This window comes from Dipteris shenzhenensis, chromosome 22 (genome assembly GCF_047967505.1).
Source record: "Dipteris shenzhenensis isolate YYH24624 ecotype China chromosome 22, Dip_SZ_1.0, whole genome shotgun sequence".
NCBI classification, from domain to species: domain Eukaryota; kingdom Viridiplantae; phylum Streptophyta; class Polypodiopsida; order Gleicheniales; family Dipteridaceae; genus Dipteris; species Dipteris shenzhenensis.
The window spans coordinates 54,030,727-54,047,494 of NC_141617.1; the positions used below are offsets into that span (position 1 = coordinate 54,030,727).

General features: G+C 42.9%; 1 protein-coding gene across 2 annotated transcripts in view; it reads left to right on the forward strand.

Annotated features, from left to right (window-relative positions):
- The first annotated feature begins 3,501 nt into the window (after nucleotides 1-3,501).
- The window catches only part of LOC147888296 (putative prolyl 4-hydroxylase 10), a 44,111-nt gene continuing 30,844 nt past the window's right edge, over nucleotides 3,502-16,768 (forward strand). For both annotated transcript variants that reach the window (XM_087393123.1, XM_087393124.1), the window contains exon 1: nucleotides 3,502-3,826. In XM_087393123.1, the coding sequence (XP_087249249.1) occupies nucleotides 3,609-3,826 (218 nt within the window). In that variant the 5' untranslated portion in view covers nucleotides 3,502-3,608. The remainder of the gene's footprint in view (nucleotides 3,827-16,768) is intronic.

The following is a 16,768-nucleotide window of genomic DNA, read 5'->3' on the forward strand; positions in this document are numbered from 1 at the left end:
TATTATCAATCTCTTTAAGAGAAAGGGTTTTGTGGGATCTCCATTATTAGCAATTAGATGAGTAGTTTATATAGCCAATAAAAACAATTCCCATACCTATGGCTAGAAGAGATTGTGTAAGAAAATATAGTCCAATTTGTTATATGGCTTATCAAAGCCTCTTAAAAATGTAGATATGCCAAGCATTAATAAAGACTTTCTATTCCTTTTTTATCCAAGAGCTCATCTTCTATTAAATTATGTGAGCCCATATCTTGGAAAATAAATTGTAACTACTATCGAGTATGGTAAAACCTCCCAAATTTTAAGGTTCCTATTTGCTCCCTCCTTGGGAGCCCCTTGGGGGATGATACCTCCAGGCTCCATCTAGGCAGCATGGAAGAAATCTTGTGGTCGAGCTCGTTAACTTTGACATTATGGCCAAAATATCATCTACTTTGCCTCTACTACTTTGTTTGGTGTGGTAATTATCTACAAAACTATTGAACAACTTGATGACACAAAGGAGAAAAGGTGCAAGAAACCAAAAAAATCCCAACATTACAAAATTTCAAAAGACTCATTCTTTAAAAGCAATAATCATCAAGAACTAAAAATGAAAATCTTGAAAACCTTGCGTACATGATGTGATCTAATCATACACAAAAAGAATTTGACCCTTCATTCATTTTGAAAATAAAACTTATTTTGTCCTACTACCCATAAGATGAGCATGTTTCCACAATATCAACTACCATTTAGATCGATTTTTATCATTTCTTTCAATGTTGACGGGATGTTTTTAAAGCAAAGCTGTGTTGTTCCTCAATTTTATGGTAGCATCCCCATAATCTATTTCCAATGCATATTTTAAAAAGCCCTTGGAATCTAGCTTAACTCAAAGCATCCAACTACAAGATTATGCACTAGATTGGTGCCTTTCAAACTTCAATGAATTCTCCTCTACAAGACTACATAAGATAGCTTTGCCAACCTTATTTTATCTTTAAAACACTGCACGTTAGTACATCGTATCACAAATGCATTTCATTTTGCATTGGTGAGGAGAAATATATTAAACAACATGCATGAGTGTAAATAAAATGCATAATTGTTAATGAAACTCGAGAAAAGTAGGAACCTTTGCGAGGAAAATAGGTGGAGTATTTTAACACATTTAAATGTGAGATGTGAGTAGCATGAAATCTTCTCCTCAAATTAGATTGCGCATTAGTAGCACATCCAAGATTGAAAATTAAATGTGAATGTGAATTATAAATTTAGAGGAGATAAAACTTGGTATATTATGGCTACAAATTTCTACGGATCAACAACAACACAATAAATCATTTTTTGCTTGAGGTAGTGGAATCACATTAAACAATAAAATATAAGCACATCACACATTTGAAAGTAGAAATCAAGGCAACACACCTCCCAAGGTAGAATTTAGGGAATTGCATGCTCTTGGTGATAGTCATCATATTAGCTTGATATATCAAGCTTAAAGACATGCTAAACATAGAGGATTGATTTAAGGAAAAATTGATAATTAAAAAACAACTTTTTAATAAGGGGTGCATTGACAAAGAAGTAATGGAAAATATTATCACTATCTCTAGTTCTAAAAGGAATTTATGGTTGATATGAAAAACTAGAATGCAAGTCACTTCTCTTGTTGAACCATCGACATCATTTATGGAAGTGTTCCAACATTTTTTTGTTCTCACAAATAATTGTTACTTCTAGATTGTTCATTGGTTTCAAGGTATTTTGCTAAATACTCTGGCTTTAATAGAGAAACAATTTGGCTAGAAGAAAGTACCATGATAAGTAAACTATGATTGCTTTAGAATTAGACAAAGCCCAGGATGAGGTCTCTTGATCATTTACAAGTAGACAACACCATTCAAGACACATCTTACAACATTTATGACCTAAGGAAGGGAAATGATTCATCATAAAAGGGCTTGTGAAGAGATTCTTACCGATTAGTGAGGCTACTCATTTGTGCAAAAGGCTTATATTGGAGAGTCAAGAGAAGTTGAAGTCAACATAAAGCAAATTAAGGCTTCAAAAATGCCACCTAAAGAAATGGACAACAACCTGCAGCCACAACAACAAACATTGCCATTGTAAACATCAAGCATCGATCAATATTTGATGCGAGCAGTAGGCTTAAGAGAATGTATTCACTTGTATAAATTTTAGAGTGCCAAACAAGAGTGAGCATATGACAAAATCATTAGGCTTGGGAGAATATATAGTAGTAATTTTGAGAGCATTGTAAAATTGGATCGGAACGTAATAAATTGGAGGAGGCAAAAGAGTGGAACATTGAAAAATTGGAGGAAGCAAAAGAGTGGACATAGCAAAATTAAAGCTTTGAGCTTTGCTTGGATGCACTCTTGGGGTGGGGTTGGGGGCCCTAAAACTATGAGAGGGAAGGTCCCATTGGGAGTGGTTATATAGTTAAATATTTTGTGAGGATGCCATAAAACTAAGGCCCACATAAAAACCCTATTCATTAAACCTTAAACCCCATATTAGCATAATAAAAAGCCATCTAATTACGAGCAAGCCCCTTGTATACACCACTAATCTAGTCTCCATTAACCATGTGTATTTGGAGGCTTTGGGACTATGCCACATAAGGTGGCGAAGCCTTCAGCCCTTCTTATAAAATAATATGAAGTACTAAATCTTTCAAAGAGGAAAGAGATAAAAAGAGGAGATAGAGCTCATTAATCAAGGAGGGATAGGGTGTACTAAACGGGGAGTGAAGCCCCTTGTCATACATTTAATAGGCCCATGGGGTCCCTCCAACACCACGAAACATAGTTTGACTCCATCCCTTTCCCTAATTTCAACACCCTCATAATTTTCGTACTTGGGCCAAAGAAAGGGAGCATTAAGGGACTTTATGTCACAGAGGGGAAATAGGTATTTTCCTTACTAGGGGAAATAGAGGGGAACAAGGGCCATGCTCCAACCTCTCATGTGAGAACTATTGATGTTATAGCCCTCTCTCATTACAAGTTCTTTTTGCCTAGTGGTTTGGGCTTTGGGTCTCCGATGTTCATGTAGGCATCACACCTGATGTCCTAGCTTGATGGTCAAAATGGACATGAGTTTGACCTCGATTGTGAACACACCCTACTTGGAGGTATTGAGCTTGGTGTCCTAGCTCGATGGTCAAAACAGGTGCATGTGTAGATGTGTGTGAATTTGACCCCTGTTGTGGACCCTGACTAGTCTAGGGCGGTGGATGCTGCAAACCCTTTTTATCGGAGGTGAAAAGTGGACTTCAACAGCTTTCTTGATGTCAAATGCTTAGGTTTGATGAGGATGGCTCAGTGACACTTACATTGCCCTCAATTTATGGTTATGCAAGGAGGTTGAACAAGCCAAATACATTTTCAATGACTTAAAAAAGCCTTAGAGGCTACTCTCAAAAAGATCCTTGATATACTTTCATAGCAAGCCCAAGAGCGAGATTCTTAAAATAGGCCGACAAGCCATCCTATTTGGAAGTTGGCGTATCTGACTTAACCACACCGACAACTCCAGACAAAAAGTCCCAACTGCCACTTCTCTGTGGACTCAGATTTTGTGCTCACACCTTTACAATGGCAAAGGGAGCTCGGGGTCACAAGAGCTCATCTTCGGGACGATATCTATGGACGCTTGTATTGGCTCTAATGCTCACTTTGTCGGTTGTCTTGCTGGTGTTGGTAGCGTTGGGGATCGTCGCGGTCCCAACAGGCAGACGTACGCCGGAGGGAACGAGCGGTGCTGCAGTTTCGTTACGCTTACCGGCCATGTCAATCTTGCAACATTCGAAAGGGTATTTTATTAGCTCTTTTCTGTTCCGACCGTCTTGATCTGCAGTGTCAAGTCACAAATGTCTCCTTCTGTCGTGCTTCGTCATAATTTTGGGACGGTCAGTAGTCTATTGGGTAGGAACCAATGACATCCTCTCTAATGTTTGCATCTAATTAAAAAAAATCCTGCCTTTGTCCTGCAAAGGAACGTGATAAGCTCAAGTTCAGGCTTGTCGCCTTACTTAACAAAAAATTACACATTCAAAGTAGTTCGGAAGCTGTTACGTGGTGAATGACAGGAGAGGGGTGAACAGATTATGACTCAAGCAATGGTTAAACTGGGGGAAGGGACGCGTACTCAACAAAACTTCGAGATGCAAAAATGTTACTTGGAACGGGTGAAATAGTAGGATTTACCTAAAGGTTAGGGAAGGGCGGGGGCAGGGGGGGGGATTCGGAAGATCACTATCAAGCGCAAGCTAGATGGAATCAATCTTTTTCAGCAGTACAGGCGATGATAGGGCACGTCTGTATTGCTAATGCCTCGGCCGAAAGGGTTGGCTGGAGGCCACTTGGCAGACTTGTGGAACCGCTGCTTTGGCTTGAGAGTTCAAGGAAAAGTAACGACCTGCCATCTGGTAGGGGACTTAGCCATTTATGAGTGTTTGGCCTTGGTCAAGGGATAACAGAGATATTTTGATGCGAGAGATCATGATTCAATCGTGGGTGGTGAAAGACATCTTCATGGTGAAGAGATGGTTTTACTGGCAAGCTCTCTGCATGATGGCAAGAAGTTTGGTTTCTAGGCAAGAAGAATTGCGTGCAGCCTTGTATGTTTTTGAATTTCATCTCATGTACCCTTTGCTTTTAGTTTTTACTTTTTTTTCATCAATTATATTCTGTAGACACCCTATTCAATTAATGTAAGAGGGGGTTGAACTAGGAGAGGGAAGAAGAAGATATGATGGTGGAAGTTCAGGTCCTCTAGATAGCCTTTTGGCAAAATTTGTGCCAAGCAGAGAGAGAGAGAGAGAGAGAGAGAGAGAGAGAGAGAGAGAAGAAGAAGAAGAAGAAGAAGAAGAAGAAGAAGAAGAAGAATATATTATCGTCCTCTGAAGACCAAAAATCGGCCTATGGGACCTGAGCAATACAAAATCCTCGTACACAAAGACTCCTCCCTTGGAGGGGAGGGTATTAAGAGAAACTATCTTTATGTCTTAGGTGAGTTCCTGTGCTTGAAAAGCTTATAGACAAACGTTCCTAAAGCTGGGGGTCACCCGCTATGTAGCATATCAGCCAGTCTGTTATGTCCCGCTATGTAGCATATCAGCCAGTCTGTTTGGCCTTGGTCAAGGGATAAAAGAGATATTTTGATGCGAGAGATCATGATTCAATCGTGTGTGGTGAAAGACATCTTCATGGTGAAGAGATGGTTTTACTGGCAAGCTCTCTGCATAATGGCAAGAAGTTTGGTTTCTAGGCAAGAAGAATTGCGTGCAGCCTTGTATGTTTTTGAATTTCATCTCATGTACCCTTTGCTTTTAGTTTTTACTTTTTTTTCATCAATTATATTCTGTAGACACCCTATTCAATTAATGTAAGAGGGGGTTGAACTAGGAGAGGGAAGAAGAAGATATGATGGTGGAAGTTCAGGTCCTCTAGATAGCCTTTTGGCAAAATTTGTGCCAAGCACAGAGAGAGAGAGAGAGAGAGAGAGAGAGAGAGAGAGAGAGAGAAGAAGAAGAAGAAGAAGAAGAAGAATATATTATCGTCCTCTGAAGACCAAAAATCGGCCTATGGGACCTGAGCAATACAAAATCCTCGTACACAAAGACTCCTCCCTTGGAGGGGAGGGTATTAAGAGAAACTACCTTTATGTCTTAGGTGAGTTCCTGTGCTTGAAAAGCTTATAGACAACCGTTCCTGAAGCTGGGGGTCGACCTACCATCTGGTAGGGGACTTAGCCATTTATGAGTGTTTGGCCTTGGTCAAGGGATAACAGAGATATTTTGATGCGAGAGATCATGATTCAATCGTGGGTGGTGAAAGACATCTTCATGGTGAAGAGATGGTTTTACTGGCAAGCTCTCTGCATGATGGCAAGAAGTTTGGTTTCTAGGCAAGAAGAATTGCGTGCAGCCTTGTATGTTTTTGAATTTCATCTCATGTACCCTTTGCTTTTAGTTTTTACTTTTTTTTTCATCAATTATATTCTGTAGACACCCTATTCAATTAATGTAAGAGGGGGTTGAACTAGGAGAGGGAAGAAGAAGATATGATGGTGGAAGTTCAGGTCCTCTAGATAGCCTTTTGGCAAAATTTGTGCCAAGCAGAGAGAGAGAGAGAGAGAGAGAGAGAGAGAGAGAGAGAGAGAAGAAGAAGAAGAAGAAGAAGAATATATTATCGTCCTCTGAAGACCAAAAATCGGCCTATGGGACCTAAGCAATACAAAATCCTCGTACGCAAAGACCCCTCCCTTGGAGGGGAGGGTATTAAGAGAAACTACCTTTATGTCTTAGGTGAGTTCTTGTGCTTGAAAAGCTTATAGACAAACGTTCAAACGTTCCTAAAGCTGGGGGTGACCCGCTATGTAGCATATCAGCCAGTCTGTTATGTCCCTCGAGAAGAGAGCTAAATGCTTTCCAGATGTGAGTATAGTAAGGGCATATCATTACCATGTGTTCTTCAGTTTCTGCCATTCCCTGGTCACATAATTGGCATATTCTGCTCTCTTTTGGCATATCTTTCCATCCTCCTATTTCAATCTGCAGCTGGTGTGATCGGGTGCGAAGTGAGGCCAAAGCTCTTCGCGTATGTATTGCCATAGGTGTGCAAATGTACTTCTGCGTGGCTGTTTCTCTTCCTGTATAAGTAGCCCAATATTCGGGGTTGATAAATGTACGGTAGTAGAGAGAGAGAGAGAGATGTATTAACGTCTTTTGGAGGCCTCATGGGCCTATATGACAATGTACAATCACCAATAGTAACCCGTACTAGCCACTGTGTGCTGAAGCAAAGGGTTAACTAAGCCCTTTGCAAAGTACTAAGCACAAAGCTAAAATAAGTGCAACAAAAAATAGTACATCTGATGCTAATAAAAGTAACGTTCAAGCTGAGCCAATGTTGGAGCCATACCTCTATGACCAGCAAAGGGTGGATTATGGCATTCTCCATTACCTTCTCCCTCATGTTCCTGGTAACACAAATATGATTCTGATTCCAAAGATATCCATCATGCAAATAATAATCCCTGTACCCATTGCCTTCACTCAAATTTGTCCATACATGAGAGAAAATTTGGATCTTCTTTGTGTGCATCTTTCACGGCAGCCAATTCTTCACGATGAGCTTCTAAGTTGATGTGGCTTTTGAGATAAAGAATCTGGTGCAGCATTATCTTTACCACGAGTATGTTGAATCTGGAAATTAAATGCAGGAAGAAAATATGCCCATCTCATGTGATTTTCTCTTACCAATGGCTGTGAAAGAAAATGAGGCACACTTTGATGGCCAGTTTGAATAGTAGAATCAACTCCCAAAAGTTAATGTTTCCAAACTCGAAGTGCCACTCTTTTTTATACACATCATAATTGAGTTCAGCATCTTTCAATCATCTGCTTGTTAGAAATAGAGGTCTAGAAACGTGAGCCTCTACGCAGGGGATAGATCAAGGAAACTCTTTCCAAACATTTATGATGCACAATGAACCACAAATTATAAATGAACAGAGGTCTGATTTGACTTTGCAAAAAGAAAGTCTGGTAGCCAAGGAAGACACCCTATCTTTGCTCGTGCGTGCCTTCTAGGAAGGGCTTCAGTGGCATGACAATATGGGCTGTGGGTCCCCCTTATATGGCAGTAACCTGGCCTGACTAGGCCAACCGGGTCAGTGAACAGACCCTGGTTGTATAAACCCTGACCCAGCAGCAGGTCTGCCGACCTGCTTTTCTTGACCTGTCCTCAGGCCCCTCCAGGCCTATAACTAGGCAGCATACTTTGCTGCTGCTGTTCTACGGCACTGCCATGTATAAGCGCCATTGTCTTCTAGGCCGTGCCTCCTAGGAAGGGCTTCAATGGGATGAAGAATAGGGGCTGTGTGCCCTCCTTATACAGGCATAACCTGTTCTAGATAAAGCAAATTGCCCACTCACTGTCGATACCTGCTGGCATCTATCAAGTAAGAAGTATCTTCAATACTCAGCTTCAGCCCGACCTCCTCCTTGCAGTCCTCCATCTAGAGCTGCTCCAGAATCTCACAGAAATACTTCTCCTGTGAATGAAGATGTTATGCTTTCTCTGTCTGACTTCTATGTCAAGGAAGCAGTGGAGAAGTCCTAGATCAGTCATCTCGAACAATCCGATTTTAATGAAGTCATCAATGCGTTGGTACCTGCCCTCGGGGCTTGTTTCAGCCCATATACAGCTTTCTTCAGTTTGTAGTTGTACTGGGAAGAAATCCCTCCAGCTGATCCACGCAAACTCTTCCTCCACGTTACCATTTAGGAATGCAGACGTGACGTCCATCTGAAAAATGGACCATCCAAAATGGGCAGCCAAGGCTATGACTATTTGTATGGTCGCCATCTGTGTTGTTGGGGAAAAGGTCTCATCAAAGTCAAGACCCTCCACCTTAGCATAACCTTTGACTGCCAAAGTGCCATTGGACTTGAACTTTGCTTTCTACACTCACTTGATGCCGATCACCTTCCGTTTGAGAGACCAATCCTCAAGTGTGATTCTTTAGAATGGAATCCATCTTTTGCCTCCGTGGCAGCTTGCCATTGTGGTACATCTTTTGCCCCTTAAAGAGAACTTGGCTCCACAATTTGAGCCACTAATGCAAAGTTCACGACGACGTTGATTCTTCAACATTCGTTGAAATCTTCTCACCTCTGAACTCTGGAATGTTCTTCACTTGAGGATTGTGCAAAGTCTTCAAGTACCCCATTGTGGAAACTTCCTCTCCTTTGTTGGAGTCTTCTTTGGTGGTTATAGTGTGTTTGGCTTGGACACACCTTTGACTATGACTCCTTCTCCCTCTTTTTCTGCTTAATAGCCGCTCTGGGATGGGTGTACCAATTGTTACGTTCATGCATGGACATAACTAGGCTAGTGTTATGGAGGTTAAGTTAACCTATGGTCATGTGTCCTAACCATCAGGTAGTGAGGACACATGGTACCTTTGGTACACTAAGCGGAGTCTTATGCTTGAGACACCTAAGACACCCTACATCTATATAAGTGAGAGCCATTGCTCACTTGGATCGTTCTTGGCAAGGGGGCCTCCTGAGAATATACAGCTAGGTTGAAATCCCGTCCAAGCTTCTGTCTCCCTAATTGACCTTGTGCACAAATGAGGCTGCATGGTATGGGACGCGTAGTCATACTGGACTATGGTCGAGGTTGCGTGACCTTTAACTTGGGAGTGATCATGAGGGATCTACTTTTTGGGTGGTGATGCTCTGGCCGATAGTTGTTGTGTCCCCGTCTTGTATTCTAAAGTTGGTCTGTTCTTGCAGCTTAGAGGAGATTGTGGATCCCTAGCTTAGGGGTTGTTCCATTTGGTATCAGAGCGATCTCTATCTTCTTGATTCTAGAGTTGAATGTTTTGTTTGCCTGTTGCAATTACTTGTGTGTGATTGTGCGCTAGAGGATGGACTAGAGAATTCCTGATGCTTGAATCTTGAAATTTTGCTTGAAGTTATGGCAGTAAGAGAGAATCCGAGCTATTTTGTGTATTTTGTTTTGATTTCTCAGCCTCTGTTTGCAAGTTGGTACACTCAGCAAGCACAAAGGAAGGTCGAGAGAGGAGCAAGAAGAGAATTCCCAGCAAAAGAGAGTTTTCTATCTGAAAATGATTTGCCAAAAGGCAGGCGAATCTGCTAGGAAAGCAATTCGTGCAAGCTTTTGGCTGAAATGTTGCTTGGTAGGGAAAATCCCTGCAGATTTTTGGTTGAACAGCAATGTGGAACTGCTCCTTTGCTATTCTAGGGCTGGCGAAGTGAGAGAAGGCTGCTTGTGCCCGATTTTTAAGGTTTGGTGCAGCTCGGAACAGTCGCATATTGTTCCAAGGCTGCGATTTGCAGTTTGGAGCTCCTGGGCAGGTTGCAAATTCAGAAAACAGGGATGCTGAGCAATTCGCCTTGTGGCTGGGATGCTTCTGGACTGATTGTGGACCTCTAGAGGCTGCACTCATGCTTGCTTTTTGAAAAGTTGAGTTAGAACTTTGGACATGCAGGCCAGTCCTCCTTTTTTGGAAAAGTATGGGTGCATGTGTGATGTGCACTTACTTTCTGGGCTTGCATGCCTAAGAAATCAACTTTAGTAGTAGTAATTGACAAGTCTCTACTTTTCACTTTAATTGTGTGTCATGCAAGCACTGTGTGTGCATGCATGTGTAAAAGACATGCAAACTAAATTTGGACTGCCACGTCTATGTGCATGCTGTGCCGAAGTCTTTATCATTGAAATACTTCCCTTTGAATGAATTCGCAACATCCACAGATAATGTAGAGATTACCATAGCTGATGCTAGAGTCAACCTGCTGAGAGCATTTGCAACTACATTGCGTAGTCCTGGAATGTACTCAATGGTCATGTGAAAGTTGGTGAGGAACTCAACCCAGCGTGCTTGTCGAGCGTTCATGACTGGCTGAGTAAAGATATACTTTAAAGAGTGATGGTCTGTCTTGACCACCAAGTCGGCTCCCATTAGATAATGTTTCCAAGAGCGATAAGCATGTATAACGGCAAGAAACTCCTTATCATAAACCGGGTATCGGGTTTGGGTATCATAATGTTTATGGCTGTCAAAAGCAATAACTCCGCCTTCTTGCATCAAGACTGCTCCTGTAGCGATGTCGGAAGCGTCGGTCATGACCTCAAATGAAAGGTTTGGGTCAGCAATAGCCATAACTGGTGTAGTAGTGAGTGCTTGCTTGAGTTGTTGGAAACTATACTCTGTTTTGGAAAGCCACTGAAAAACTGCTGTGCTTTTCAATAATTCGGACATAGGAGCTGCTATTTCGAAAAACTGATAGACCTTTGTATGGTAGAAGTTTGCCAATCCGAGAAAAGAGCGGACATCATGAACATTCTTAAGAGTAGGCCAGTTTCGGATTACCTCGACCTTCTTGGGATCCACAGAGATGCCTTGAGCTGAAATAACATGTCCCAAATATTCAAGTTGGGTCTTGAAGAACTCACTCTTCTCAATGTTGATGTAGAGAGAATTTGCGCGGATAACTTCAAAAACTTGGTGAAGATGTTGTTTGTGCTCATGTAGGGATCTGCTGAAAACGAGGATGTCATCGAGGTAAACGATGACAAACTTATCGAGGAAAGGCTTGAAGATGTCGTTCATTAGTGTCATGAATGTGGCCAGGGCATTGTTTAACCCAAAAGGCATGACCAAACATTCATAGTGTCCCTACTTTGTTCGAAAAGCTGTCTTGTACTCATCGCCTTCTCGTATGCGAATTTGATGATAACATGAATGAAGATCAATCTTTGAGAATTGTGTTGCGTGCAGAAGTTGATTGAAGAGGTCATCGATGCGAGGCAATGGATACTTGTTTTTGATAGTGAGCTTGTTGAGGGCTCGGTAGTCGATGCAGAGGTGCATTGACTTATTCTTTTTTTCCACAAGTAGTACAGGAGATTCGAAAGGGCTGCGACTGGGTCGAATGTGACCTTTGTCGAGTAGTTCGGTGACCTGTCTTTGGATTTCTTCATTTTGAGTGTAAGAAACCCGATAAGGAGGTTTCGACGGTGGATTATTGCCGGGAATAAGTTCGATTGGGTGATCCACTGGTCATCGAGGTGGTAACTGCTTTGGCAATTCCTGTGGAAAAATATCCAGGTAGGGCTGGAAAAAAAGGTTGGTTGAGGTATTCAGGAGGATCCTTTGTTGGTGTCTCCTCTACTGCCGTAACCAATAGAAGTGAAGTCTTTACTTGATGTTGACGAACCCACTTCTTTACTTGTAGGGCAGAGGCAACTGGGGTTGAAGGAGAGTCCCTAGAACCAGTTAGCTCAATAAGTTTTCCCTAGTGGACAAATTGGATAGTATGGCTGCAAAAACTGATTGATGGATCATAGTCGTAGAGCCAGTGTTGTCCAAGTATGACATCGTACCGAGAAAGAGGCATGATGTCGAAGTTCAACTTGTCCGTATAATGTTGGATGCGAAAAGACAAGTTTTTGATCCTGGTGTTGCACAAGAAGGTAGTTCCATTTGCGAGTTCAATCTAATAGTCCATGAGACTAAGACTGGTGGTGAACCGAAGTTTGTCGACCATAGAATTAGATAGGAAGTTATGAGAGCAGCCACTGTCGATGAGGATAGTGACCGTTGTTCCACAAATCGATCCTTGAACACAAAGTACTTTAGTGGCCAGGGAAGGTTCGGGGTTGCTGGCAAGGCTCAGGTGGATGGTGTTTGCCATTCGAACAGCTTTGCCTTTCTTGTCTTGTGCTGGGGTAGCATCTTCTGTTTGGGAAGTGCTAGGTTCCATATTGGAATTTTGCTTTGGTCGCTTGGGACAATCGAACCTTCTATGGTCGCCTGTACAGATGCTACAAAGTCCTTTTGTGCTGGAGTTGTTCTTCTTGTCAGTGGCCGCACCTTTATGTTGGGGATGACGGTCGCGATCCTTGGAGGAGTGCTTCTGTTGAAATCCAGCATACGATTTCTGAGACTTCTGGGGATCTTGAGACCCCGTCGTTGACCTTGATTACCCGAGTTTTTTCTAAACTTGGGGTTATCTTGAGGGCGAGCATCTTTAGCCATAGTAGAGTTCTGTGTTCGATTAGCACTCTGCTTCCCTGTGTTTTGGAAATCTGTTATGCGCTCTGCGTAAGCAATAGCGCCAACTGTGGTGGTGATGTTTGCTTTAAGGACATCAATGCGTAACGAGGGATTTAGGCCTGAGATGAAAGCATGAAGGCGATCATCCTCAGTTAAACCATCAATCTCCAGCACCAATGTGGTGAACTGAGAGATGTAGGAAGACAGGGAGCCTGTTTGCTCCAATTGTCGGAGTTTTGACCGTGCTTGGAAGTCCGCATTGGCAGGTATGAACTGCTTACGGAGCACGTGTTCAAAACGTTCCCATGTTAACACACTCTTGCCGTCCTTTAAGCGTCTTTGCCACCATAGGAAAGTTGTATCCTTAAGGAGGGAGGCTGCCAAGGCAATCTTTTTGCCTTCAGTGAGGTCAACAGTATCAAAGTACATGCGCAATTTTGCGAGCCATTGGTCAAGTGTTCGGCGATTGCGTTGACCAGTATAGGCTTCCGGAAGTTCGATGTCAAGTCTTTTAGTTTTGGAAGCTTGGAGTAAACGGTAGAGGGCACGGAGTTCAGTGTTTTCTACCTCTGGTGGGAATGAATCCGCATAGTCGTCTGGTTGCGTCACGTCATCCTCTGTATGTGTGGTACTGTGAGAATCTTGGAGTTGTTGGACTTTCTGGACCAAGTCGGAGATGCTGTCCTGAAGCTGGGAAATTTGAAGTTGAAGTAGTGCTTCGCCTTGTAAGTTGACTTTAGGGGTCTTTTTTGGACTTGAGTCGCTTATTTTCGGAGAGGTTGCACGTGAGCGTTGCGACATATCTGAGGTCCCCGTGAGAAAAGCACGAACCTGCGCTCTAGTTTGTATTATTCCTGGAAGAAGATTCGGGCTGCTCCCTGAGGTTGCTCATGTTGGAGGGGGCAGGAGAAGGAGGATGGAACCAGCCGTGGAAATCTGGTAAAGGAGGTCCTGTCTGAGGTAACACTGGTGATGCTGAAATGGGTGTTACTGCTCGTGATAGTACAGGGGTAGGTTGCAGAGTCCACGGATCTGAGAAAGGATAAGGAGCTGCTGTCGGAAGTGGAGGATATCCAGGAGGAGTGCCTTCAGAGTGTAAATACTGTCTTGGGGAAGGTACAACCTGTATAGAAGGATATCTGAAAGCTGAAGGAGGTGGAGAGTACCCTGGAGATGTTGAAGTTGAGGGGTAAAAATCTTTCCAAAGATGGACATCAAACTCGTGAGGAATATCGGGTTGTGGATATCTTCGTGTCTTGTGGAACACAACCTGGACTGTGCTGAGGAAGTAATGTTACTGAGGTGCCTCACGCAGAAGGTATAGGATGTGGTCCAAATCACTAGGAGGGCACGTGACACAGAAGACCCACGATGCCAAAGCTCTGAAATGGGCTGGTTGTGCAATCTGAACACGATATTGTGCGGTAGATGATGCCTGGCATAGATTTAATCTGCCAATTAGTTGCGTAGAAAAGGCCTGCAGATCTCTGTTTGGAGGTCCATGTTGCTGTCTTTGCAAGTCCACGTGGCTGTGTGAACCAGAAATAGGTGCTTGGTAAGACTTTCGAGGCAGATAGCGGCGTTGGCAGAGGCTGGATGCAGAAAAGGCAGATTTCCTGCGTTGATTTCAGAGAACAAGTGCCTGTGGGGCGAATCACACAGGCTGTCTTCATCGTGATAGAAGGGCTGAACTGCTGCTGATCTGGCAGGTAAGGTGGCGAAACAAAAGGGGGGGGCAGGCTGTCTATGGCGAAACAGGCTGCAGGCTTCCAAGGGCTGGATTGCGATAGAAGGCTGGTGAACCAGGCTGCGGGCTTAACAAAGGCTGTTTTGCGGCAGCAATGGCAGGGCCTGGCAGGTAACCAGGGCAGCAAACTGACGAGGGCAGGGCAGCAAACCGGCGAGGGGCAGGGGCTGCATATGGCGAGGGGGCAGGGCAGCAAACCGGCGAGGGCAGGAGGGCTGCGTAGGGAGGCGAGCCTGCTTGACGAAATCTGTACGGGCATCAAAAGGTGCGTCCCCTTTTTTTTTTTTCGTTTGTGGCTGCCTATGTTGGGTGGTTGCCCAAAAAATTAATGTGTGGGTTTAATTAACCCTTGGGTAGTCTAGGGTTAGACCTAAGGTATGGGGCTGGGTTTTTCCTTTTTAGCCCCTCTAGGTACCCTTTTATATAAGTGGTTGGTGCCAAAAGGTGTGCCTATTCCTTGGAATAGGTGTACCTTTTCATGAAGGGGTGTGATCTTGTTTTCAAAAGGGGTGTCCCCACATGAAGAGGTGTGTCCTTTTTTCCACGATGGGGTATGTCCCTTGGGTGAGGAGTCAAAACTCTTCATCAAAAGGTGTGTCCGGTGGTGGAAAAGGTGCGTCCCTTGGTTTTGGGACAGCCCAAGCACATGAAAAGACACGATTTTTGTCGTGTCCATTCACATCAACTCGTGATGTGTGGGAGATGGAGAGGCCATTGATGACTTTAGGCAGGGAAGGCGCTAAAAATTTTTATGCTCATTCTCTCCATCTCTTCCATGCACAACGTGCACGGATATCCTTCTAGTGGAAAGAAATGTATCAGATCGGCACTAGAAGGTGGGGGGCATTTCCTACAAGCAGGAGCGAAATTTGCTCTAGATTTACTATATTTAGAAATGTGCTAAGGAATAGAAAGGAGACTGAAATAGCAGAGAACAAGGAATAATTGTATTGCTTGAGTGTCTGTAGTGTATCTGTAGTGTGTCATCCATACAATTGGGCCTCTCTTATATAGAGAGTGAAGAGTCACACATGAAAAGGTGTGTACTCCAAAGTGTATGTGTATGAAGAGGTGTGTACCCCTTGTGAAGGGTGTGACCCTTGATGAGAGGGTACATTACAATAGGAGTGTCTCTTCAATAGAATGTCTCTTGTGAAGGGTTGTGCCTTATAGGAAGTGTCCCGTCGAAAGGGCATACCGTTCCACTAGTGTCCATTCATCAAACCATCCATAAGTCTAGATATAGAGAAAGGAATACGTCATAGATCGTGACACTTAAGCCCCGGCTCCATGGAGTAGAGATGGGCTTGCAATTTTGAAATTTGAAAGCTTACCAATATACTGGACTGCAACAGCCCAATGCCTCTACCATCCTGTGTAACAAAGGCCAATTTACTTTGTTTTAGCCTAATCAGCCACTAATTGGCTTGCAAAAAGTAGTACATTAATCAGGATGGACTGATGTTGCCACGTGGCATCCTAGGACAGCCATCCCACAAGCAAAGTGCTAATGTATGTCCAGGGCTATACCTAAAAAAGGGGGCCCTGTTGTACCTTTTACTCAACTTTGAATGCCATTTAATGAACAATTATTACAATTGAGCCTTCAAATTTATAACAACAAAAAATCTAAATTTGTACGATTGGATATCTTCTAGTCTTACAAAGGTATATATATGTATATTTAATGCTATTAATGAACAGTCATTACAATTGAGCCTTGTTTGCTCTAAGCTGAATTGAACTAGGAACCCTCTTTCCTAAGACTGTTGCTTGTGCAGCCCATCAAAAGCCATGGATTTCCTTGGGTTTCCAGGCACTTTATTGGTGATTATGCATTTGATTCTCATGATTATGCATTTGATTCTCATGAACTAGGAACCCTCTTTCCTAAGACTGTTGCTTGTGCAGCCCATCAAAAGCCATGGATTTCCTTGGGTTTCCAGGCACTTTATTGGTGATTATGCATTTGATTCTCATGATTACTTGCTGTACTGTCACTTTATTCCTGGCTGCTATCCCTAGACCATTCTAGCTTTTGTTTAGGGGCTTAGTTACATTGGTATCAGAGCCGCTTTCATGGGATTTGGTGGTCAATTCTTTATCATTTTATCTTGGAATTTAGAGGATGAACTACTCCAGGTCAGATCAGATAACACGTGTCAACTTCTGAGATCATCGGTTTTTCAAACTGCTCAGAATTGTGTGATTTTTACATCAACATGATCGGGCTGATCTCCTGATCTAAAGCTTTAAAAGATTCCAGTGAAATTTCAACATTTCAGCCGGAATTGTTCCAGTATGTGTGACACAGGTACTTTCACAATCTTTCAGGATCTATCGATTAGCGATTTGATTGCACTCCTGAAGTTGTCCCAGTTGTATTGGCACGTGTTCCAGGTTTTGACC